Raw genomic sequence first — 24,187 nt, 5'->3', positions numbered from 1 at the left:
ATCGACTCCACCTCACCTAATCACCAACATGCCTGTTATCTCCCGACTAATCTCGATTGTCTTCCGCGTCGCGCAAATTGTTTGCGGTGCGGTATGTATTTCAATATGATCAATATAGATTATTCTACTGTGTCTCTATTATACGCTAACGTATGGACTTGAATAGGTCGTCGCCGGTATCATTGGTCACTACCTTGCCCAATACAGCGGTGACGCATGGCCTGAAGCCCGCTGGATCTACACCGAAGTCGTCGCCGGGTTATCAATCCTCCTTGGCCTGATATGGCTCATACCATTTTCCTCTGGATTTTTTTCCTGGCCATGTACGTTGTCGCATTTCCCCCCTCTACTCCTCCGCAATTGCTGACTCGGCCCCCTGTCCCGCAGTTGACGTCATCATCTCCCTTGCATGGTTTGCCGCATTCGGTATCCTTGTCAACGCCATTCACAAGTTGAGCTGCGGCAGTATCTGGCACTGGGGTGGTCTCTACCGCAACAATACTTGCAGTCGCTGGAAGGCCGCTGAAGCGTTCAGCTTCATCTCGGCTATTGTCTGGCTTGCCTCGGCGCTTGTGGTATGTTCTCATAACCCCCTGCTGGCTATTGATGCATACTGACGATCGTGATACAGGGTCTTTGGTTCACTTTCCGTGTTAGGAAGGAAAGCACTGCCCCTACCTAGTAAGTCACACCATCACCGTCTCTGTGAGAACCTCGACACTAATAAGTTCGCATCAGTGGTCGCCGTCGCTTCTTCGGTCGCTCCGCCGTGTAAACATTGAAAAAATTCTCGATGTTTATTACCTGGTCCATTGCACCTTGGACAACGAATGCTTCATTAAACCGAGTCTCGGAGATGCCACGCATGTATTTTGCGACAGGCAGACTTTGCGACTCTAACGCTCTTTTCACGTGAAACGTTAATTAATGCTTCTAATACATGATTGCCGCCAACACTAATACTGCTCGAGATTTTGCTTCTATGTGTGGTGGAGGTTCTGAGGAGATGAGATGATACCATGATTTCTGCATTGCTTATAATACCCACCTATAGCTATTTGAGCTGGTTGCTTTTAGAGGTACTAAGGCGTCCATTCGTTACTATACCCACACTGATAAATGCCAAATTTGAGTGCTAAAGCAAGACATTTGATGTTCAGCACGCGCATTTAGATATCTTACTTTACCTATATTATAATGCAAGAGATGAATCATCTAATCAATGCGCTACAAGTCTTTCATGACAAGAGAAATCTCGTGAAATTACATGCATACATCAGGTGAACAAGTAATAACATCCTTGCAGACTCGTCCTTGGCCGCCCCTTCTTTTCTGTTGTCAGTCATGAAAGAGTACTCCTACCATGATCCAGTCGAACTTCCTCCGATGCAGTCACCACTAAGAGCAAAAACCTCCAGATCTTTTCGGAATTCGAGTTGCGCTACCAATAGTGGTGCAGTTACCGGTATTAAGATCCCCCGCCACCGCCTCCTGCATGATGCATCATCAGACTAGTCCTCAAATGAAGACAAGAAAGAACTTACCGCATCCTGAGCTCCCTCCTCCTCCCCCTCCACCACATCCTCCGGCACCACCACATCCTCCTGCACCACCACCGCACCCTGCAGAAGCCCCACAAGCAGATGCATTCCCGCAAGAGAGACAATTCCCACCCGCGATAGAAGAACCGCACGTCCCTGAAATACAATTCCATTGCCCATTAAGCGAACCATCCATACTGTGGGGATGGTTAGGAAATAGCTGGCCAAGTAGGTCTACGACATGGTCGATGACATCGAAGACATCCTTAATGTTTTGGACATGATCTTTTCTCTCAGGGTTGACCTCATCTTCATCGTACGACGTACTTATCTTGTCCTGTGATATAACTGTGTCCGTGGGCGGACTAGTTGGCAAAACAACAGAATTGACGGCTGCAATGGCAGATACAAGCGCCTTGGAAGAACGGGAATGCTTCTTAGCTCGCCTGAGGGACTTTCTGTAAGCTTCTAGAAGCTGCAAGGCTCTGGTTTCTCTCTTGATTCGGTCGACCTCAGATATCTTCTGAGGGCGGACAGCACTGTGAACGGAGATGTGCGGTCCATTGTCAGACTTAGAGGCATGATCATGCTGTCTGCGCAACTCATCAACAGCTTTGCGAGCATCGGAAAGCCACAATAGAGATGAGCGGAAATGACCGTAGAGATCGGGGTAGCGGACCGCCTCGCAGAACCAACAAACGCATTCGCTATAGATCTCCCCATCGGTAACCTCACGATATGCTTTGCAAGTCCATTCGAACCCAATGGTCAGGTCTACCTCATCAACCTTGTCATTGTGATCCATGAACCGCAATGGGCTACTGGCTAAGCCCACACTACAGTTATAGTATTGCATGGGAGAAAGCTGATGTGTGTGCCATGCTAAATCCACATCTAATGTTGGTACGGCCATTTGCTTGGGGTTATCAGCCATGATCCCAAAGAAGACACTGTACTTCTTGATTGATCGGCTGATGGTGGCTTGGAGAGTCGGGGACCTAAACCAGTTTGTACGGTCCATTTGCTGAATAAACTTGCCTTGTCTGATGACAGCGCCGAGCAAGTCCAGGGAAAATGGACCGAAATTATCCCAGTATCGAGAAATCATCCGACGGATGCATATTTTCTCAGTCCGAACGGGTCGAACCTTCGAGATTATTGAGTCGTGTGCCTGCTGCAGGACTCTGCGTTCTTGGAGTCTTTTATTTAAGTAATTGCGCACGGCGGCAATATTGTGGCATTTATTGGTCTTAGGATTGGTATACTCCAGTATATCGTTTGCCACAACCCGGATAAGCTGGCTTGGATATAGAAATGCCGCGTCTTTCCAACTCTGCGACACTGGGAATGGGACGCCACGTAAGTTATAGAAGCACCCGGGCATAGGCCGATTCTGTTCCAGCAGTGACCGCACATCTTGACGCCACTTTGCCAGCTTCAGCCGGTCATGGTCAATCTGGTATTGACAATTGTGGCAGGTAGCACGGAAGCCTTTGTCAGCTAAGCCTGTAAAATCCTCAAAGGGAAGCTTGACATCTGCCAAGTCTTGGCCCATTGTCCATTCGACAACGATCTGGATGCCGCAGTTTGGACACGGAACAGTGGTAGTGGGCGGATCAAACAAGTTATCCCAACTAGAATTGATATGAGTCTCAAAATACCGACGCGCTTCCCCAGTTGTTGTGTATTCAAACGTGGTGCCATCGATTTGACGATCAACAAGCTCCCAGGGGAAACGTGCACCCCAAACACACATCTTGCCATACCGGATGCAGTCCTCGAGATACTTGCGTGGGTTCAGCATATGCGAGTGCCACACCATAAGCACATCTACACCACGTCTCACATTAGCAAGCAGAGCTTCCTGATAATGAAATAAGAGTCACGTACCCAGAGGTGGAAGGACATCTTCGTGCCACTGCACTATTTTCTTAGGCTTAACGACTTTGGCATATGCATCCTTGCGGATATCTGCCATTGTGGGGAGCGGCTTCTGGCTAGGGAGACATCGGAACCACCAATCTGTGTATCGTTTCACAGCCCGTGAAACATATACAGCCCAGCGCTTCTCTCTGACTAAGTCTTGATAATTGTCTCGAGCAACATTCTCTCGATGTTCGCCTTGGTCGTAAAGCCCGAAGAGTCCGTCATTGTTGCTGATTACATCTCGCAACTCGGCAAATGCTGAGAGAAGCTTAAGATGAGTGACACACTGCTTCGGCGTGATAAATGTTGGCACTGGAGAGGGCGACGTCGGCACGTCGCTCAATATAAAAGAAGTCATGCTTGAAACTGCGGGTTTGATTACTTCTCTGTCCTTCGGAGTTGCCGCTCCCCAGGGTCGCTTACATATGAAGTCTGGGAATAGAATATATACCCCAGATCAAGGGAGCAAGGCTGCGACAGGCGCATACATACGAGGCTGTGAGGCTGGGTTGTGCTTAGCCGTGGTCAGGTGTCCGATGACCGCGGCCACTGACCACAGTAAGACGCTCAGATTGCCACACTCGTATTGAGGCGATCATTCTGAAAACCATAATACTACGAACTGTTGTAGAGAATCCACGAAAAGCCAAGGTATGTAAAGGGAGGAAATAACAACAATATAGAAAAAGCATGATGGTTGAACTCTGCGACAAAATATTCTGTATTCTGCAGCTGTCTATCTCAAAGGGTTACAGAAACTTTATCTTGCTATACTGGCAAATAAGCAGGCTAGACGACTCGAGGAAACTCGATATTGATTGTTATATGATTGAGTGCCTCCTTTGCAAGGCTGCGAGAAGTAGAAGGCTAGTGCAAGTTGAAGCGAAGATTCCCTTCGTAATGGCTTTCATTAGCGATTGGCTCATTCGAACACGTGAGAAGGTTCTAATACTAACTACGTACTTAGCTATACCGATTTCTCTCTTTCTATCGACAGGGGCATGTGATATATGATTCTCCAATGAATGAGCTGAATAGGGAACAATAGGGGCGGGCGAGGCTGCAGGGGGAATATTTTCGGCGATTGGACTTCCTGGCATACTTGAATGGTAATGGTTGTCTCTTATTGACGGCTTCCAGGTAGGTTATAGTTCTTTTGGTATTACTCTTAAAGATCAATACTCGTGGGACCAAAGGTTCTATACTAAATGTCTTGGTTTTACCGGATTCAGTCCATGATGACTAACTGGTGAGCTTCCGAAGCAACCGTTCGTTCATTCTTTGAATTGGATCGAATTCTCCCGCGGTTCTTTCTCCCAGTACCCATGGAGAAACAATGCGCCCGGAGCACCCTTCAAGAAGCAGGTCAAGATCGCCATCTTCCTCCTTTGGAAAGACATCCCACGACTACCCGTTGGCAGTCTTTGATCCGAATGAGAATGACTCCGAAAGCAGCCAGTTCATAACGGTTGGGCGGGAAAGTACCGACTCCGCCCGGCCCGATCGGCGAGAGACCACAAATGAGCCTTTATTGCCAACTTCAACTCATCATCCCCGTCGCATAGCGGCGGCGAGGCCATTTACATGTACGCTTTCTGGGATTCGCGCGTGGATTAAAGGCCCGCCACATCCACACCGGTATCAGATCACTCCATGGTTGCAGCGCTGGCAGACGGCACCGGGCCGCCTTGTGGAGCGTTATTTTCCGAGCACTCGTGCCAAAGTTTGGCTTTTGTTGGCCTGCATATGCACCTGGGGTGTCATATTTCTCTCCATCCTGCATTCTTCTGTAGCTGGCCAGCAGGTATCCGGATACGGAGTGCCTGTCAAGCTATCGTGTAACGCTAGACTATGGTATGTGACCTGCTCTCTTGCGGTTCCAAACTGTTCTCAAAATTAATCTCTTTATGCAGGCCAAACTCGACCGACTGCGGTCTGAATGGTGACTCCTGTCGCCCTTTTGACAACGGGGCATTTGCCTTTCGCTGTCCCGCAAGTTGCGCAGATGCGATGCTGCTAGAGCCGTATTTTGTAGGCCCCGAGGAGTACAACTATCGTCCTCTTGTTATCGGGGGCACTGCAGAAGATGATAGTACTGAGGGTATCTACCGCGGAGACTCAGCCATCTGTCCTGCGGCACTACACGCTGGTCTAATCGACAGCCAGAAAGGTGGTTGTGGCGTCCTGCGTCGAACGGGTGAAAGAACCAATTTTCCATCAGTGGCAAGTAACGGCATCGAGAGCATTGGATACGCTTCGTACTTCCCACTCTCCTTCAGCTTTAGCGGAGAGCCATCTGAAACAAGCTGCCAGGACCTCCGCTGGCCACTTTTCACCTTCTCAGTCGTTGTCACAACCCTGCTATCCCTATTCATCACGTCTCCCGCGGCATTCTATGCCTCGATCTACTTCATCGTCTACTTTCAGGTCGCTCTCTCCTCCGACCCGCCTTACTCCCCAGACTACTATGAAGTCGTATCCACAGCCCTAGGCCGCTTCCTCCCCTGCGCCTTCGTCGGGTTTGCAATTTACTACTTTTGCGTCCGCAAAACCCTAACAGACCTCACCGCACACTGGGACAAGACTGTTCTCTGGCTCGGCAGCTGCTGGGTCGGTGCCCTCAACACCGACACATTCGATAAAATTCCCATCTCACGCCTCACACCTCACGACATCCAACAACAACCAGGCGCCATCCCCGCCTTAATCATCATCATTGTCCTCCTCGTCGCCATTGTTCTCACACAAGCCATCGCTTTCCGCAGAGAAGGCCGCATGCCCAAAATGCTTCTCCTTTATGGAATCATGGCCTGCGGCGTGATCGCCCTCATGCTCGTCCCGCACATGAACCTTCGCATTCATCACTACGTCCTCAGCCTCCTCTTCTTACCGGGGACAACACTCCAAACGCGCCCCAGTCTCCTATACCAAGGCCTCCTGGTAGGACTGTTCATCAACGGCATCGCCCGCTGGGGCTTCGATAGCATTCTGCAGACGTCTGCTGCATTGCTTGACGGCGCGCAGCTGGGCAGCGTCCTGCCTGTCATTGGGGCTCCTGTTATGATGTCACGTCAGAACATCATGTTCAATTTCAATGATGTAGACAAAGATGCAGATGGGATTAGCGTGCTCGTTAACGATGTTGAACGGTTTCGGGCGTTCAAGTCTGATGATGGGATGTTGGAGTCGTTTAACTGGACCCGCCATTTGGATGGTGAGCCGGAGTATTTCCGGTTTGGGTATATCAAAGTTAATGCGTTGGGAGGAATTTGGTATGAGGATTTTACGAGGCCGGGGACTTGGGAAGCTGAGGGGGAGTGGATTCCTCCTGACTCTGATTCTCGGTCGTCTACGGAATCTTTCTAGTTGAATACTATTTAGGTGGATATATTGGTGGGATAAGCATATATGGATTTGGTATAGAGATGAATCCAGACAATTGGACTATATAGAAAAGCAAAGATATCTTGGTAACCATGAGATGAATTAGAGTATAGTACAGTGTACATCATATGGAAGAAAGATATACCTCTATGGATGGTTACACCTGACCTGGATGATGTTCTGTTCTCTAAAGGGGTGATCATAATTATGGTGAACTTTCTGCCAGCAACACAGCCGGTATCAATGCCCTTGGTTAAGGTATCGATGCTGAGCACTGTTTCGGACATATGGCCGTAGATCGAATTGGAGCGACAAATCGAGCATTTTATGTGCATTATCCTTACTCAGCATGCAATACCGAGCAAATACCAAGCTGCATAAATATTGGTCACGTGCTATCCGCGTCGACCATAAAAACGCGCTGTTCCGCGAAGCAACACACCACATGTAATATCTAGAAGATAGGTCGCGTCTCGCAACCTTTGCAGTATTCATAGCTGAATTTCTTACTTCTATGAATAGCGCTTTCTAATCTCAATGACGATAACCACACACAAGAGCTTTCTCATGACACCCTTACGATTCAAATCAGGCAGTGGACTTCATCCTTCGGGGAACCGAATGGAAGAAGACATCTGACCAAGCGTGGATGATTGAGACTGAACAGAGATCTAAGAGATTACTAAAGTTGCTCATCTTGTTTGGATGATTCCTTTTTCTTCCTTCAATAAGTACTTATGACAGGGCCTTATCCTTTAATGTTCGGGTATAGCCTTGGTTTGCTCAACTCACTTTTTTCATTTTCATATTACTGACCACATACACTTCTTCTTCTGATCTTATTCTTTTGTATTTCCCACACTGATCAGCTCTATTACTTTTGCACAACCACAATGCCCCTCTGCCTGTTCTGTGCCAACGCGCCAATGATGATAAAGAAATCTAGCACTTTACTCCGAGACTCTCATATTGCTCCATCTGTTTCTGACAAAGATAACGATGTCGAGCACGTCAGTGAAGAGTGATGTATAAACGGTAGTTTTCAATCTGATGGCAGTCTTACCCTTCCCCCCTTTATCACCTCGCCCTTTTCTTCCATGTCAAGTAAGTACAACGTGTCGTACCAGACTAACCTTAACATTGCTCAATGTTTTCAAATCAGTTATATGTCTACTAATCACAACCTCATGTCGACTGCATTGAGATTATGCTACTATTCATTAATGATATGGATGTTGCGTTATGTTATGATGAACTGGTTCATGTGAATGCATACCCAATACAGCTAATGACGGAAGACAAACATACACGGGTATTGAAGTCAATGATATGGACAAGAGATGGAGCAAGCAAGCAAGCAGACAGCCCAGTGACGAATCATGAATCAAAAGCCAAATTTGCATGGTATCCGGCATGACGAGTGCATTCTCGCACAAGTCCCTACCATTATCTGCCTGGAAACCGGTGAGAACCTGAGAGCTAATCTGAGGGCTGTCTTGCTTCTGCTTTATTCTTGGTCATCGGAGGAATATGGGCGGTTATCTTGTGGTAACCTGAACCTAGGATAGTATTGATGGCTTGCGTGAATCTCTACCTAGTGCATGAAAAATAAGGTCTATAACTTTTATCACAATTATGTACAGACTCAGACTCTAGTCTATTTCACACAGCACCACAACCAAATCTATAATCCAACCCAACCTCAAAGCGCCGCCGGCAAAATCGTATAATTAGCCGTAATATTCATCGCCGCGGCATACATGCACCTATAATCCCCACAAAAGGCATGAAAAACAATCCTAGACCCATCAACCGAAGCCGTCGCACCGCCAGGAGACTTTAGCCCAAAGTCCCCAGACCGAAACAAGGGCCTCTCAGCCCTGGTATACGGCCCCTTTAACGATGTCGACCATGCATACTTAACACTATACTTCGATGATGTAAAGCAATGCGAAGAGAAGAACAGATAATAGATGCCGCGATCAGTTCGAATAATGTCCGGAGCCTCGACTAACGGCCCATCGACTTTTTCGTTGGTTAGAATTTTAACGGGGTCACCGACGGGGGTGACTCCATCGTCTTTGAGTTGTTGGAGCATGATGGGCGTGGAAACGATGGGTTTCTTGCCGTTGTTGCAGCCTCCGCCGTGGCCGATGCTGTTGCCGTCGACTTTGTACACGACGTAAAGGGTCCCGTTGACGTCTCTGAAGGGGGCGGGGTCGATGGCACCGCCGTGGTCGCGAGGACAGGCGAGGGTGGTGTTGTGGGGGATGTACGGTCCTAGGGGACTTGTGCCGTTGGAGACAGCGGCGCCGACGCAGTGGTGGCGGAGCCAGTCTTTTAGCTCGCCTGAGTAGTAGAGGACGAAGTGGCCGTCTTTCTATAAGGATACTTAGTTGAATTGGTTATGCTTGATGGTTGGGCTAGTACTTACGCGTTGAATCACGTCCGGAGCGTACTGGTTCATATTCGTTTCCCAACTGCTAATTGCAGGCATGACATCGTATCCTTGCAACCAGGTCCAGCTGCTAAAGTTCCGCGATGTCGATACCGGGACGTGAGGGACGTCAGGGTTGTCCGGTGTGGCGACTGTAGCGTATGCATACCACGTGCTGTTCACCTGGATTAGACCCGGGTCGGGGAAATCATGCACGACGCGGACTGGACGGTTGGCGCTGTTGTAGTAGCTGGGATCGTCGTTGTGTTTATCGTCCAGCAGGAGAACTACTGGGACGGTTATCACCACCACGATTATGGCTACGCTTAGAGCTATCAAGGTGATGAGCCATATTATCTTCTTCCGCGTCCAGATCATGGAGGTGTTTGAGCCTCCTGGGGTTGTGGATGGCTCGGGCGGCTTGGTGGGTGATATAGTACTACCACTCCCATTCTCACCCTCGTCTGTGGATGGGGTGGATTGTGTCCATTTTTTGGTGCTGCTGCTGTTCAGCAGTGACGGGAGGCCTTTCATGGTATCCACCGGAATGTACTTTCTGGGATGTTGCCATCCGCGCGCGCGAACCAGGGAATAGTCTTCAGACTGGAGGGTGTCATCTACTACTCTGTGTTTGGTGGTTAAGGCAGAGGGTTGAGAAGTCAGGTAGCTGAGCCAATGAGGTGAGCCATTGGTGGAAAATAGGTACAGGTTTTGAGGGTCAGTGATAACGGCTCATGGGAAGAGTGGATGGGCACTTCAAGAAGACTAGGTAAGTGATGATAGGCACGACGGTGAGGACAGTTTGGGCTAAAGCACGCAAGTCACTGTGAAACAGGCCGAGGGCGACTTGTCCTGTCTGACCATTCCTAAGATGTGAATGGACGGGACGATCAGCCACTGCCAACAGCGTCGGAAATGTCAAGTTCCTGTTCGTCATTCTGAAAGATCCAGATCCGCACGATCCCCTGCTTACCTCAGCGGCTGGCTTGTAGTAGAGTAGAGCAGGAGAGGATCGAACAGCCACCTCGTATGTTTGACAATGAGTGACCGGGATGCATGCATTCTAGTTGAGACTACAATTGTGAATGCATACACACTCTACCTCAAGGTGCTTCTATTGATAGCGACCAGTACCCTGGATTGAAAACAAGCCACCTACAACCACAGCTCGTTTCCGTGTTTCTCTGGATGAGAAACCTGATTGTAAGGTTTCATCTGCTGGAGAGCGCCTGAGGTGGTTCAGGCACTGTAACATCCAACGGTGGGAATTGTTTCTCAAAGTCCCAGGAAGCCATCCAAGGTCCGGCAGTGTGTCTAGCTGTATCTGGTAAGGAGCGGGTCTGTGAGGCCGCAAAGAGCCATTCAACGCCTGGGGAGGTTCCACGTGTCGCACGTGACCGCAGAGAGGAAAGGGGAATCTGGACTTTTTCCTCACCACAACCTGCGGAGTACCATAGAACAAGTTAAACCTGTAGAGAGGAAGATATGTGCGTGCTTTTCTGTGCAATAGGTGATTAATTGTCAAACTTGACAGTGTTGTTCGCAAAGCCACGAATAGTATAGCGTGACTGCAGATCACCATATGAGCCAACGTGATACTGTGATAGTAAGTTTGTACGGTGCTACTCAGTCGGTTGACATGGCTAGTAGTGGTGGAGGAATATCGAGCCAATGATAGCTGCAGTGGTTGTTGCTTGGCCCTGGCCCGCGCCCTGTAAGTGGACGAGCCGTGCAGGTCAAGCAATGTAGGTGGCTTTCACCTGTCACTATCACGCCGAACGGTCACCCAAACACTTGCTACAAAAAGTCATCTACTAAGCGCCGGAGCCAAGAAGTCGGGGGTGCAGCAGCCGGCTCAGCGTATGACGCGGCTTCACGGGGCTGACGCAGTGTCCACCCTTCAGGCTACGTAAACCGCGTCTTCTTCGGATGGGCTGAGCGGGTGCCCCTCAGGCTTGACTCCGATGTGATAGGGGACACGATTTTTTAGTAGAGATTGATGCGAAAGCAAGAACCCTTTCACCCAAAAAGGGTCGCCTGGAGGTAGAAGTAACCTAATTGCAGCAGGGACTGCTTAGATCTAGACCATGTAGTGGACCTGGCATGGTTTCTAAATTCGTTGCGATCAAGGCGACATTTGGCTGCAAACGGCACCACCACCACTGCCCGATTTGTGGGGAAACGAAGGCGATACCACCTCGGATGGGAAGTTTATCGGCAGCACCACCATCATCCCGCATCTCTTTGAGACAAACCATCGTGCCAAGGGAACTGCAGACCGAAGCACTTCAGACGAGTAAGCAGTTAATCAATCTGACAAGGCTTAGACGATCATCTCCTGTTGCGGATGCAGACGAACGAGGGTGTGGATGCCAACGTCGTAGGCACTGGACTCTCCACAGCCATCCAGCAATTTTTAGCGACGCGTTTCCTGGATCGGAACTTATAATGCAGAACTGCAGTCCCTGGGGGTTCATTTGATCACATAAAAGCATTCAATTCCTTCCTTGTGGTATAGCTTAGCGTCCAGGAAATATTCTCCTGCACGGTGTGGAATAACTGCAACATTCTAGACGGCAAGGGTGGAATGGTCAAATGCTTATCAGCCGAAGTGCCCGCCGTTCTGACGCCACCAACAACTTCTCTTTCGCCGTCGTCACTCTCGGCTCCACTGCTGCTGCTTAGCCTTAAGCTCAACCTTCTTTTTCTTCGCCGGCTCCTCCTCCTCCTCCAGCACCAGCTGGCCTTTGTCGCTCTGCTGCTCTTGACTTGATCTGCTGCTAGCCTCCAAGCGCCCCCCTCAATCTGCAAGACAGCCCGGCAATCACCCCCAATCAATTGTTGTTCTTTCGTTCACGGCGCCTATCTACCCCCGACCACAGCGACCGCGCGGCCCCGGAGTCTTGACGCTTTTCTTACGAAACCCCCCCTAAAACCTTGCAGTGGCACGATCGCACAGAACTGCTAGCTATGCGAAATCGCTGACAGAAATTCTGGCGAAACGGATCTTGACACGATATACATATCGCATCTTGAGTTTATCGTTGCCTGGCACTGATCTGCTTTTGATCGTCGGCGGAGTTGCGGAGAAGACCGGCTGCGGTTCTACATAACACAGCTGTCTGCCAGCTCATTGCGCCTGTGTGACAATCCACCTAATTAGCGATCTTCTCATATTCCCACAGCGATGCTCACCTTCCGGAAGTCGCTACTCGCGGCTGCGCTTCTGATTACCTTTATCGTCTACCTCCGATCGTCGCATACCGCCTCTTCCCTTCCGTCTCCGGATACCTCCTCCGCCGGACACCTCTACAACCAGGATTACGATGGTCATGCAGACAATGAGCGAAAAGGTGGAACTAGAGACACCGTACAACAGCTGCCGCTGACCCCGCCACCGAGCGCCCCCTTGCGCGATCGCTTGCGCTACCACTTTCCGTACGATCTGGAAGCCAAGTTCCCTGCGTTCATCTGGCAGACGTGGAAATATGCGCCGTCATCGATGTTCTTCAGCGAAAGCCTGCGTGATCCGGAGTCCAGCTGGTCCGAGTTACATCCCGGATTCGTCCACGAGGTCGTTCCCGATGATACCCAACGCCATCTGATCAAATACTTGTACGGCGCTGTTCCTGATGTGTTCGAGGCCTACGATGCTATGCCGTTGCCCGTCTTGAAGGCCGACTTCTTCCGATACTTGATCCTGCTCGCGCGGGGTGGAATCTACAGCGATATCGATACCACGGCGTTGAAGCCGGCGTCTGACTGGCTGCCAGCCGAGTTGGATCTGGCCACAGTTGGAGCGGTGGTGGGCATTGAGGCGGATCCTGACCGCCCCGACTGGCATGACTGGTATGCGCGCAGAATCCAGTTCTGCCAATGGACCATCCAAGCCAAACCCGGACACCCCATCATGCGCGATATTGTCTCCTACATCACGGAGGAGACATTGCGGATGAAGAAGGCGGGTATCCTAAAGACTGGCAAGATGGACAAGACCGTCATGGAGTACACTGGGCCAGGCGCTTGGACGGATGCGGTTTTCCGCTATTTCAACGATCCAGAGTACTTCAATATTGAACCCGGCTCGACGTTGAACATCACCTATGAGGACTTTACGGGTCAGGAAGGATATAAGAAGGTGGGAGATGTCGTGGTTTTGCCCATCACCAGCTTCAGCCCGGGAGTGCACCAAATGGGTGCCGGAGATGTTGATGATCCCATGGCATTCGTGAAGCATCACTTTGAAGGTATGCCGTCTCAATTTTTACTATTGCTTGGCTCAAAGCTAACACGCCAACCAGGAACTTGGAAGGATGACCCCTCTCTATAAGCCGTCATTATAAATCGCTTTACATTACACCTTACACTACGATACCTGCGCGAGGTTGAACCCCACTGCTTTGTCGACAGGACTTGCACAACGCACGTCCTTACACAGCTGGATATGACCATATAGCATCAGTGGCATATCATCAGATCCTTGCACCTTGCCGGTTGGGACACGAGTAGGGGCCCTTCATGGCCACCTACACAACAACCTCGCAGCATCCACCCAACAATTTCCGTCCTCAAACTCAATCTAATGCCCCTTGCTCAGCCAAGCTAGCCATGTCCCGTATACGAAAATGCTGGCTCTCCGGCAGAGTGAGCTATTGCTTTGTGCTCATGACTCACGGCTCTCAGCTTAGCTTTCCATCCATGACAAGCATGTCCGAGCTGTAGCTCGATCGCTAGCATGCTTGTCAAATGGTCCCCGTCTGTTTCTTCTCTGTGTTCATATAACCTACATATGTTTTTAGTGTCTTGCTCCAAAATCTTTAGAATTTGATACCCGCAGGCTGGGAACACGAATGAGAACAGCGATGCACTTTGATCTCTTGACATATGTTCTACCTAATTTAGAAGTACATTGTATGCCGGATTGTGTCTTTGCGCATATTTTAATAGAAACTCGTAATTTGCGCTTTTCCTTTCCTTCATAGGTCGATTGAAACGGTAATGCTTTACTTGTCTACAAGAACGACAACATCTTGCTGTCTTGAAGCATTATGACTCTACTTCATAGCGGAAATTACTTCGTATCCGCTCTACCAACCGCAGACAATCGCGTCTCTTCTCCGCCGTGACCAACATCCAGGCAATAAAATGGACCTCGCTCGACTTTGGTCCCACCAATCTGTCCCCTTTCTTCTTGATTGTCGCGTACAGCGGCACATGTGGCTTCAATTCGGGGTACTGATGGAGGAGCTCCGCTGTGGCATCTTCGGTCTTCATGATCCCGGCAACATCTTCTTGGAGGACGAGCACCGAGAGGTTATAGCGAGGTCCATTCAAGAATGGATGGCACAAAGCCCTGTAACGAAGCTCTTCATTGACTGCGAAGAGCATCTGCTGGGCGAAATAATCCACTCCGTAGACCAAGTTGACGCCAACAGTCTCCAGATAGCCTGCTGGGCGGGCGTTTATCTCGAGGAGGTACACACGCACACTCTTCTTCCCATCATTGGTCTTACCTTGTCGAGGATACAAATTCTCAACCCCATTCTCGCTGTCTTTTCGGAACTCATGACTCGAATACTGCAAACGTGCTTCACAATGAAAGGTACCCGTTAGAAATCCTTGACGAAGAATACTCTGGTGCAGCGCATTCCGGATGGCCTTCAGCTCATGCGGTGGAAGCGCTGAGGGGATATGGACCATAGTCTCGACGAAGTTATGGCTTTGTTGTGCGTCTAGGTCCCCAGGGCTCGGAAAGTCGTCACTAATCTCGCAAAAGATCACTTCGCCATTTAGCAGGATGAAGTTCGCGTCGACTTCCGGACCGTCGATGTATGGCTCAATAACGGCGTCACTTCGCTTCTGTGGACCAAGCGCATGGCAGTCACAGGCTTTCTCAACTGCTTGAAATAACTCGTCTTCCGTGGACACTTTGGTGACAGCTTGACTTCCCCACCCCAAGCACGGCTTGACGATGAGGGGATAAGACACTTCTTCGGTGGACCGAAGAACCTTATCTAACTCGTCCGTCCCGAAGACCCGAAATGCCCCGTGCGTGTCTGGTTCCATCATTCGCGTTCGATACTTATCCCCGGCGAGGATATAGGCTGAAGATGGTGAGGTAGAGTATCCGAGAATCTCACACGCTCGAGCCACCCCAATCATGCGGCTATCGCTCACTGTCATCAAGCCATCAATTGGTTTATCGTAGCTGCGGACGGCCGTGACGATCCTATCGACAAATCCCTCATCCACGTCAATATTTGCGGCCACAAAGCCTTCTCGGAGATGGGCGTACGGGCCGTTGTCATTCTGCAGCCAATGCCCCGGCTTGTCAATGATCACCAGGGAGATCCCCAGGGCTGCTGCCGCCTCGTACATGCGTCGGCTCGTATCCGCGTCTTTGCGACCTTCTACCCATGCAAGGCGTTTTGGCACAATTGATGTAGGGACTACCCATGGATATGAAATCCGGTTACAGAGCGCCTCTTCGACGCTCTGGAGGGTGTCGTGTAGATCGGAGCCAGAGCCAGTTTCGAGAAGGACCGCACCGACAGACATCGACAGAAGTGTGCTCAGATCATGCGCTGTTCCATCTATCTGGACTTGAGCGGTCGTGACTTGTTGTAGTGGACGCAAAAGTCCTACCACCTTGGCAATGTGCTTCACCCCATCTAAGCGCTGCTCTAAGAAGTCGGATCGAGCGAGATAGCCGTCTACCCTGGATAGGATAAACTTCATGATAACCGGGCTCTTATTATCAGCCCCTTTGTTGCGTTCAAAAATAGTCGTGGTAATGAAACTTGTGATTTCTGGGGTCAGATTCCAAGGGGTGCAGAACTCCTTGTCATCACCATTTTGGTAACCGTCGAAGCATGCTGCTGATGCAGCAACTTTGTTGTTATAGGTCTTTGTAACTATGGTCTTCGTAGGGTAGAGTGTGAGATTGACAGATTCATGTCTCTGGCCAACAAAGCCCTTGACTGGGTCCGTCTTGTTCCATTCACATGTAAAATGGTCTGATATGCAAATCCATGGTTAGATAATGATCAGTGAAGCAAGAAATGGCTTGGTGGTGGTGGTGTACCAATCTGATCCTGGGTAGTGAGAGCTAGGAAGCAACTGTAGGCCATTGTGGGCGCTAGCAAGACAGGGTCTCGATGAAATTGGGTTTGGGGGGAAGATGAGTTGGTAGATGAGAGCCTTTCAGCCTGGAGTTTTAATACCCGAGTAGCAGGAACACTTTCACCTGTGTCATACTCTTTTCTTGACCAAGCGAGGCAGTTTCAGTATTGGGAGAAGCTCCAGGCTCGGATTCGGCGTACCGTACTGACTGGCTACGTAGTCAGTCACTACTTACTCCGCAGTCCGGGGTTTACTCCGATGCCGTCCACCAGTGAGCCCTTATTCGTTCAAATTATGTGGGTACTAAGAATTCTAGGCCACTTTAGCCCTTAACCCGCATAGGAGATTTCTTGGGCTATTTCTCTAAAAGAAGTGCCATTTGCTGTTGACACTCACTCTAAGGCAAGATACTATTGAGTACTTGCATTGGTTCGATGATTACAATTGCAAGATCTGCACCACGTGTCCGGTCTCTGGCCTCACTGTTCCCTGATTTAAGGACTTTAGGTGAAATTCACATCACCCAATTGCCCTCCCCGGTTAGGCATTCATCTCTGGCACATGTGCATTAATGTAGGTAGGCCTTTTGAAATACATAACAAAGTGGAGTATGATCTTTTCGGTCAGCAACCTGCACAGCTCGGTGTTCCAAGATTAGCGGTCATTGAGATTATCTGGTAAGTCCAGTCTTGTCATTTCTGGGTGGTCATTTGGTAGGGATAGTAGAATAGCTACACTGGTCATAGGAGCTCAACGGTTTCTAGGTAAGAAGTAGAACGGCAATAACATTGGAAAGGATGGGCATCTAAAACGAATCCCAGATATGTATCATGTCTCAATAACAGAAGTTCCACAATGCTTTTGGATGAATGACAATAGCATCTTCTCAACCTCTCCTGCAGGGCCAAGGCGGTATATGTCCGAATTCAAGACACGCTCACGGATAGCTTCGATGAGATCAGCGTCACAACTTTCAAAGACCTTTACTAACCGTTCTGTTAATGGAACAGGCAAGCTATGCATAATACATATTTGGATCAGAGGAACTAAGCCACTGTAGTGTCTTTTGTTCGAGTTTTGACCACGAGTAGATGAATTCCGGGCACTCTGGAAGACTTCCTCCGATAGATCGACTGCTCTAGTATATCGAACAATGTGGGTCGCAGCCTTATACTGAACTGGTGGCAGAATGAAAGGCTTATGACAATTTAAATAGTCACAGTTGTTCCTTTCAAACCTCCAGATCGCTCTCCAAACGTCGTTAAAGTTTATTTCGGCAGGCCATTTATGGAGGAGCCACTGTAGCCCGGAAAGGCTGGTTGCGGCAGCAGCAACCATGACTCTTTCAGTAAGTGGTAGTGCCTGGAATCCATACCTTTCAATTAACCAAGGTAATGCAGACAGTTCTTGATAAGTGGCAAGCATAACCACTTTCTCAGTTAGAAAAGGAGGCACATCGGGTCCAAGTGCGTGGAGAAGAAGTTGGAAAGCGTCCAAGGTGTACGAGGCTGCCAACAGAACTTTCTCAGTTATTGGTACCTGTGGGCCACAACGAGCGAGAATCCGTCTTAAATTTTTGGCCGGTCTTTCTGCTCCTGCCACGGCTATCATGAATTCTTCCGAGATTGGAATATCCTCTATTCGCTCATCGAGCAGAATGCACAATGCTTTCTCGTGGGATGCTGCTGCTGCTCGGATGGCGGCTTTCTCTGTGATGCGTACACATGGTGCTGTCTGCAGCAGGAGTTCCAAAGCTGGAGGATTGTGCGCAAACCTTTCCACAATTTCTTGGTCAACTTCGAAGAGCTTTCTTTTCAAAAGGAGTTGGATTATATCTGTAGCACTCTGATGATCACCGTACTTTTCTAATGTGATTAGCATCTTCGAGACCGGTAATTGTCCATGCGGTTGTTTCATTAGAAGCGCTAGCATCGATGAATCGCAACTGCATGCTTCAACAAACATATTATCGCTCATTTTGGCCATTGGTCGTTCGCAGAAAATTGCCTTCACCGTGTTAGATGTGAAGCGTCTTACAGCATGCGACATGACCTTTTCCGTGAGAGGAAGGGCCTCTATTTGAGACCTTGCTTCAAGATCTAATAGAAAACAGATCGAGGCTTCACTCCTTGAACTGAGCAATATGTCTTCGGTTATTGAGATCCTCAAGCCTCCGTTGTTCATGAGTATCTCAAAGATATCTTTACCTTGTGGGTTAGAGGCTGCTTCGCATAGAATTGCATGAGTGACGTTGAATCCAGCTTGCTGCCTGTGTAAAAGCATGTTGAGCATCTCAGCTGCATATTTCCAGTTGTCCAGGATCTGCAGCATGACTTTTTCGCTTATTGAAAAATCCGGACCACAGTCATCTAGTAGGAGTTCAAGCATTTCGAGAGAATGGGGTGCGTTCGGATTACACACTGCCGTACAGAGTATATCCTCGCTAACCTGTGCCCGATGCTGTCGTCGACAAAGAATTTGACGCAAGACACCGACATGGAGTGCATTATTAGCCGCTCCTACCAGAACATTTTCAGCCAGCAAGAAATCGTCACTCAATGTACTTAGAAGTACCTCCATTGCCGTTTCGCTTGCATACTCTGCAAAACCGGCAATGAACTTCTCATCCAAGTCAATTTCTGTATGCCGTTCTGCAAGAAGTAATGCTATCGCGCTGTCGCTGAGGAGGGCCGCACATGCCAGCATCTTCTTGATCTGTGGATAGATCTTGACGTCGGCATTGCGCCTTTTGAGAAGAACCTGCAAGACATCGCCCCCACATCCTCTGTTTCGCAGTACGGTTTCCAATACGTACTCTGTCACAGGCACAATTGCTACTCCTGTCTCTTCGTACTGATCAAGGAGGATAGCCATTAGGTCCATGCCACAACGCTCGTTCTTTGCTGCAGCGACAACAATTCTTTCATCTATGTGGATAACTCCGCTCTCAGTTCCAGTGTAAAAAATCCCTGAAGCTGAGAGTGTGTCGAATATATCTTCCAGCGTCTTGACTGTGAGACCGTAGCGTTGGACACTATTCAATACGCCCTCGGCCAGGTCAAGAGATATGAACACCTTGTGCAGCAGCAAATCCAGTACATCCAGATGCCCATTTTCAGAAGCTAACAATACTGCATTTCTAGGCTCTTGAAACATTCCGCACCAATATGCAAACCACTCCAAAGGGTCTGCGCCTTCTTCTAGTAACCCATCCACGGTTTGAATGAGCCCTAATCCAGACGCAGCACCAATAGGGGTTGGGTGTACTTCTTGCTCCTCAAGCTCGGTTGATATATAACGCCAGTTGCGGTAGATAGCCGGGTGTCGGAAAAGCTGGTTCACCATCTCCTGCAGCTTTTCGAGTTCTAGGCTTGGAGTAACAGCACAAACATTGAAGTGTTGGTGCCAGTTACAGGCGGCATAATCTAGCAGCAGCTCCTGTCTCGCTTCCTCTTTGAGCAGACGCCGTGTGTTTTGCAGTAGAATTCCCAGACTGTGCTTGGCTAGCATGACATGACCATCCAAGGTGGAGAGTTGGTGCCATTGGCCAGTACTTTGGCTACTAACAAGAAATTCTTTCACAGAGAAGTGAGCCAACCTGATCTCATCATCCATGCGCCGATAAGTGACAAAGGAAGTTGTGCAAATTTTGATAATGTCCTCTGGGACTCCAAGGCCTGCTGCTGCTGCAACTTCTGCCAGGGTGAGAGGTCTGGCACAGAAACAGAGCCAGGTGAGTATCTTCTTGGCGAATATGATATCAGAGGGCTTCGAGTTGATTCTTTCGATTACAGAGATGTATATCTCGTGCAATGTCTGTGGCATAGTCTTCAACGCTTCTGAGATCTCGGACTCATTGCGACATTCCTCTAGACGCTTTATTTGAAGGTCTGCCCAGCGAAATCGTCTGCGCAAATGAGTACTTTTCTCAACGAAAGCACCAACTAAGCGAGATGCAACTTACCTCTTGTCGTCCTGTAGCAGCTCGTGAATTATCTGTGTTTTCACTTCCTTTGGAGCGATTCTATCGTCCAGAGCCTCAACTTTGACCTTAACAAAGGCTAGAATGTCAGACCCCTGCTTTTCCTCGAGGTCTAAAGCTGTACACCATTCAAGGTGTTCAATTATATCTGGCTCTGGCCGACTAGTAACAAGAATGTGAATGTTATCACTGCAATTCTTTCGGAGTTCGGTAAGAAGTGCCAGCAAAAAGCTTCTTTCCTTGCGAATGACTGCGTTGGGACATTCATCCAACGCATCTAGAATGAGGAAAACGTCTCCTTTGTAGGCGTTAATCATTTTGTGGAGGGTCTCTTGAAGCATTGCATTGCTTGGATTGCTTCCTTTGGTACCATGCTCTTTCCAAATGCGCCTGATAGGCCCATCTAGTGGGTTTGAATGGAGCTGTCGAATGATAGCCCTGAGCATATTCTCAACTCTTTGCGATCCTGGGTCATTGAATTGGAAGTACCAGTAGGCGAACCGCATCTTTGAACTATCCAGGCACATTCGTTGAACGTCCCCAATCACTGTCGAGCTACATATTTTTATATGTTAGCTAAGATACAACCTACGGATTCCACGAGTCTTTCATACCATATGACTGATTTACCACAACCCGCTTGTCCAGCAGTCAGTGTATTTTCCCCTCAGTTCTGAACGGTGCCTAGAAAACTTACCCACTCCATGCAACCAGAAGATACTACCTGGGCAGTCCTTCCACTCTACATAGGCTTTTGACTTCAAAAGCCAATCACCTGTCCCTGGTGATCGGTGATCCTGAGTGTCGTTCTGAGCTTTGGAAAAGTCGTACTGAGATAGCCATTCAAGGATTCCTTTGTCCTCGACACCTGCTAACGTCAGACTATGAGTATCTGGTTGAGATTTCTGAGACAGCCTACTTAGTACAGTGGACTGAACTTTCTGGAGCTCTTCGACAGTCTTGTCAATAGCCGCAAGAATTTCCGCAGCCTGTCCCTTCAGATCTAACATATTTAAGCATTTTGAAGATACAAGTAGGGTTCAAGATGATGAACTTACATGTGCGATCGGCGCTGGTAGCCCATTTTTCAGCCATTGTGATTTTATTTTCCACAACTGTTCGAAGCCTTTGCAGTGGCTGCTCGGTAAGGGGTATGAGTGTGCTTCCTATGCGAGCTGAGAACATGCATGTTAGACATCCTTCTTATATGACAGAATACTCCCCAGACTAACCAAAGCCGCTTTCATGGTGTATCTTTTTCACTTCCGCCGTGTATTCAAGTATCGCTGTATAGACTCCCACAAGAGCACTTTCTAGCTGCTTGTCACCAGCGGCATTTGTGTATCGGCGGTCGCTATCCAAGAAGCTAAAAAATGCTAGCTGCTCTGCTAAGTATTCGGAGGCTTCTAAGATGGCATCTCTGCGCGCAATACCTCTCTGCACCATCTAGAAAGCGAGTTATACATTTTGTAAGTGGCTGCTAACGGAAAAGATTTCAGGAAGTCGCCTACCGTCAAACCTAGCGAAACTATTGTCCAGGCGCTCGATGCTATTGTTAGATATCAGCATCTCTCGAGCTTTGTGGCTTAAAAAAGAATTGGGGATCTACCATGACCACTTGGGTCGAAACCCACGATCGCGGTGATTATTTGCTGCGCATTCAATGCAGACGCAAGGATATTCTGGGCAATTTCGCGCACTTTGATTTCACCCCCATCATGCTTTCGGATAATCAACTCTTTCTTCTTATACTCCGTATATTTAATTTCGGTCTCGCTAATAACATTTTGAATGACCTTTGTCGCGGACTGTTCCTCTTTGGACAACCACTGTTTTTGTTTCGGATCAAGGTTGTCGAATGCTACTTGCCAGAGATCCTTGGGTGAGGCAGCAGCGTGACCCGAGGAGATGGTAGCAACCTCAGGACTGATGCTCTTGGTCAGGCTGGCGCCTCCTTCATTAATCGAACGTCTCGCATGGGGAATGGCAGGTTCGGCCTTGTCAGCGTCACCATCAGCCTGAGCACAGCAGAGCTTTGCACGTAGCTTCGTCAGCATTCTGCAGCGAAGTGATATTGCGCCATGTGCATATACAAGTTGAGAGGAAGTGAGAGGTGATACTGGAAATGTTCAATGGTGTGAGTTGAAAAGTCCCCTCTTCTGACCCCGGCTAGTGCGTCCTCGGGTGTCTGCAGCTGCTGTACACGTCATCCTGCAGGAGACTAGCATAGCCTCGTCACAGCCTACTTGGCAGAACTGCGCGTTATTAGTATAGAGAGATAATGCCTAGATGTGAGTACAAAACTGAACTTCATCTTGAAGTATACTTGATATATCAAAGGATGTTACAGCAGGGGTGCTAATAACACTTATCTTCTGGGTTATTCCCGTCCCCACCAGACGATCTTCCATACTTTGAAATACCTCTGTCAACTCCTGCGCTCTACACGATGTGGAAACCAGTGGACCTTCCCTTCCAGAACTCCGAGCCTCTGCCTCCACTACCTACAACAGATGAAATCCGCGCTTGCACCAATGCGCTCTGGGAGACTATGGCATCCAAGGTAGTGGCGATTTACGACGATATTGTCGTAAAATATGGAGGTTGTAAATACCTGGGAAGGTCAGGCATTGATTTACCTGGAACGACATGTCCCCGAAGTCCCAGCCCCTCGACTATACGCGATGTACTATGAGGGCAAACAACTCTTCTTGGACATGCAACGCATTCCCGGCGTACAGCTGAATACCATCTGGCCATCATTGACCTCATCCGAGAAGGATGGTATCATAGCAAAACTCCAATCGATATTCGATGCTATGCGAAAAGCCGAGTGCCCATGGCCCGACTTTTTCGGGGGTATGGACGGCGGTGGCGTACATCACTACCTATTCTATAGCCAACATGGCGACCACAAGTTTCTAGGGCCTTTCACTGGTGAACCTGCCTTCGTCGCAGGCCTTGTAGGTAATTATAGGGCCTTAGTCGAGCGCAATAATCATCCAGACTACAAAGCCCGCTTTTATGAAAAATATCTCGTTCGCGTCCTTCAAGGTCATCGGCCTACATTAACGCATGGAGACGTTCAGCAGAAGAACATCATGCTTGTGGAGAACAAAACTTGCCGAACTGATCAAGGTGGGCGGTCATTTGACGTCGTACTGGTTGACTGGGAGAGTGCCGGGTGGTTTCCTGACTTTTGGGAATTCTTTTGTGCATCGTGTCCCTTTATATTTGATTGGAATGAAGACTGGTCATGGCGAGTTCAGGAGTTTGTTCAAGTGTGGCCTGCTGAGGTGGCTATTCTGCAATTGATTGATAGAGATTTAGGCTGGTGAGGTATGTTGCTGGCATCGACCTTTCTCTTGATATAGACGCAACTGAAAGCGATTGTTGCAGGGTTTATCTTTCTTACTACTCTCAAAACTATTCCTCGGCCCATAACAAGAGGCTGGAAGGTGTATTCGATTGAGCGAGCGGGGCTGATAGGGAGTCTTCGATCAATGCTAATGATATGTTAGTATTCCACGGTTGACCATCTATATCAGTAATAAAGATTGTTAACTTATCTTATGTATAGAAAACTTCAGCTTCAACTTTGAGCCTCCTATGTAATTAGTATATAAGTCTTCTGGGGAGAGAACTAGAAGAGGACTACTCAATGAAATAGTTTAACCGTCAGCATATAAGCTGGACTGTCTACCAAGGGTGTATAGTAGTGAGTTAGAGTTCTGCACCTGGGAAATGTCCATGAATGGTGATTCTTATGCATTTTACTTTTTTTTTTTTTTTTTT

The 24,187-nt window shown here is 48.7% G+C and overlaps 9 protein-coding genes across 9 annotated transcripts; 4 read left to right on the top strand and 5 right to left on the bottom strand.

The window, feature by feature from the left end:
• Nucleotides 1-28: 28 nt before the first annotated feature.
• Nucleotides 29-775, top strand: BDQ94DRAFT_165169 (MARVEL domain-containing protein; the record flags this gene model as incomplete). The annotated part of the gene is made up of 5 exons (XM_026770225.1): nt 29-91; nt 167-323; nt 388-575; nt 632-681; nt 739-775. 5 exons carry the CDS (start codon nt 29-31, stop codon nt 773-775), a joined length of 495 nt encoding a protein of 164 aa, XP_026632480.1.
• Nucleotides 776-1,398: 623 nt separating this feature from the next.
• Nucleotides 1,399-3,825, bottom strand: BDQ94DRAFT_165168 (uncharacterized protein; the record flags this gene model as incomplete). The annotated part of the gene is made up of 4 exons (XM_026770224.1): nt 1,399-1,491; nt 1,545-1,697; nt 1,780-3,371; nt 3,432-3,825. The coding sequence occupies 4 exons, from the start codon at nt 3,823-3,825 to the stop codon at nt 1,399-1,401; spliced, it is 2,232 nt and encodes a 743-aa protein (XP_026632479.1).
• Nucleotides 3,826-3,885: 60 nt separating this feature from the next.
• BDQ94DRAFT_133098 (uncharacterized protein) lies at nt 3,886-4,324 on the bottom strand. The gene has a single exon (XM_026764203.1). The coding sequence runs from the start codon at nt 4,157-4,159 to the stop codon at nt 3,983-3,985; it is 177 nt and encodes a 58-aa protein (XP_026632478.1). The 5' UTR covers nt 4,160-4,324; the 3' UTR covers nt 3,886-3,982.
• A 365-nt stretch (nt 4,325-4,689) lies between these two features.
• On the top strand, nt 4,690-6,986 carry BDQ94DRAFT_5627 (LCCL domain-containing protein). Its single transcript, XM_026776060.1, has 2 exons — nt 4,690-5,321; nt 5,381-6,986. The coding sequence occupies exons 1-2, from the start codon at nt 4,804-4,806 to the stop codon at nt 6,831-6,833; spliced, it is 1,971 nt and encodes a 656-aa protein (XP_026632477.1). The 5' UTR covers nt 4,690-4,803; the 3' UTR covers nt 6,834-6,986.
• Nucleotides 6,987-8,553: 1,567 nt separating this feature from the next.
• On the bottom strand, nt 8,554-9,822 carry BDQ94DRAFT_165166 (glycoside hydrolase family 43 protein; the record flags this gene model as incomplete). Its single annotated transcript, XM_026770223.1, has 2 exons — nt 8,554-9,231; nt 9,286-9,822. The coding sequence occupies 2 exons, from the start codon at nt 9,820-9,822 to the stop codon at nt 8,554-8,556; spliced, it is 1,215 nt and encodes a 404-aa protein (XP_026632476.1).
• Nucleotides 9,823-12,475: 2,653 nt separating this feature from the next.
• Nucleotides 12,476-13,618, top strand: BDQ94DRAFT_165165 (glycosyltransferase family 32 protein; the record flags this gene model as incomplete). Its single annotated transcript, XM_026770222.1, has 2 exons — nt 12,476-13,535; nt 13,590-13,618. 2 exons carry the CDS (start codon nt 12,476-12,478, stop codon nt 13,616-13,618), a joined length of 1,089 nt encoding a protein of 362 aa, XP_026632475.1.
• Nucleotides 13,619-14,334: 716 nt separating this feature from the next.
• Nucleotides 14,335-16,418, bottom strand: BDQ94DRAFT_165164 (uncharacterized protein; the record flags this gene model as incomplete). The annotated part of the gene is made up of 2 exons (XM_026770221.1): nt 14,335-16,304; nt 16,373-16,418. The coding sequence occupies 2 exons, from the start codon at nt 16,416-16,418 to the stop codon at nt 14,335-14,337; spliced, it is 2,016 nt and encodes a 671-aa protein (XP_026632474.1).
• Nucleotides 16,419-17,238: 820 nt separating this feature from the next.
• On the bottom strand, nt 17,239-22,449 carry BDQ94DRAFT_165163 (uncharacterized protein; the record flags this gene model as incomplete). Its single annotated transcript, XM_026770220.1, has 9 exons — nt 17,239-20,317; nt 20,375-20,947; nt 21,007-21,031; nt 21,090-21,260; nt 21,312-21,395; nt 21,451-21,567; nt 21,625-21,838; nt 21,904-21,941; nt 22,002-22,449. The coding sequence occupies 9 exons, from the start codon at nt 22,447-22,449 to the stop codon at nt 17,239-17,241; spliced, it is 4,749 nt and encodes a 1,582-aa protein (XP_026632473.1).
• Nucleotides 22,450-22,841: 392 nt separating this feature from the next.
• BDQ94DRAFT_176946 (uncharacterized protein) lies at nt 22,842-23,730 on the top strand (the record flags this gene model as incomplete). Its single annotated transcript, XM_026772788.1, has 2 exons — nt 22,842-22,955; nt 22,996-23,730. 2 exons carry the CDS (start codon nt 22,842-22,844, stop codon nt 23,728-23,730), a joined length of 849 nt encoding a protein of 282 aa, XP_026632472.1.
• Nucleotides 23,731-24,187: the final 457 nt, after the last annotated feature.

The sequence above is a fragment of the Aspergillus welwitschiae genome (assembly GCF_003344945.1).
Source record: "Aspergillus welwitschiae strain CBS 139.54b unplaced genomic scaffold BDQ94scaffold_1, whole genome shotgun sequence".
Lineage (NCBI taxonomy): Eukaryota > Fungi > Ascomycota > Eurotiomycetes > Eurotiales > Aspergillaceae > Aspergillus > Aspergillus welwitschiae.
This window is presented reverse-complemented; position numbering and strand designations above follow the sequence as displayed.

Excerpts from the sequence above, each read along its gene's own strand:
- BDQ94DRAFT_133098 (XM_026764203.1), bottom strand. The coding sequence starts at position 4,159 with ATGCTTTTTCTATATTGTTGTTATTTCCTCCCTTTACATACCTTGGCT.
- BDQ94DRAFT_5627 (XM_026776060.1), top strand. The coding sequence starts at position 4,804 with ATGCGCCCGGAGCACCCTTCAAGAAGCAGGTCAAGATCGCCATCTTCC. Across the intron at positions 5,322-5,380 it reads TCGTGTAACGCTAGACTATG|GCCAAACTCGACCGACTGCG; the intron begins GTATGTGACCTG and ends CTCTTTATGCAG.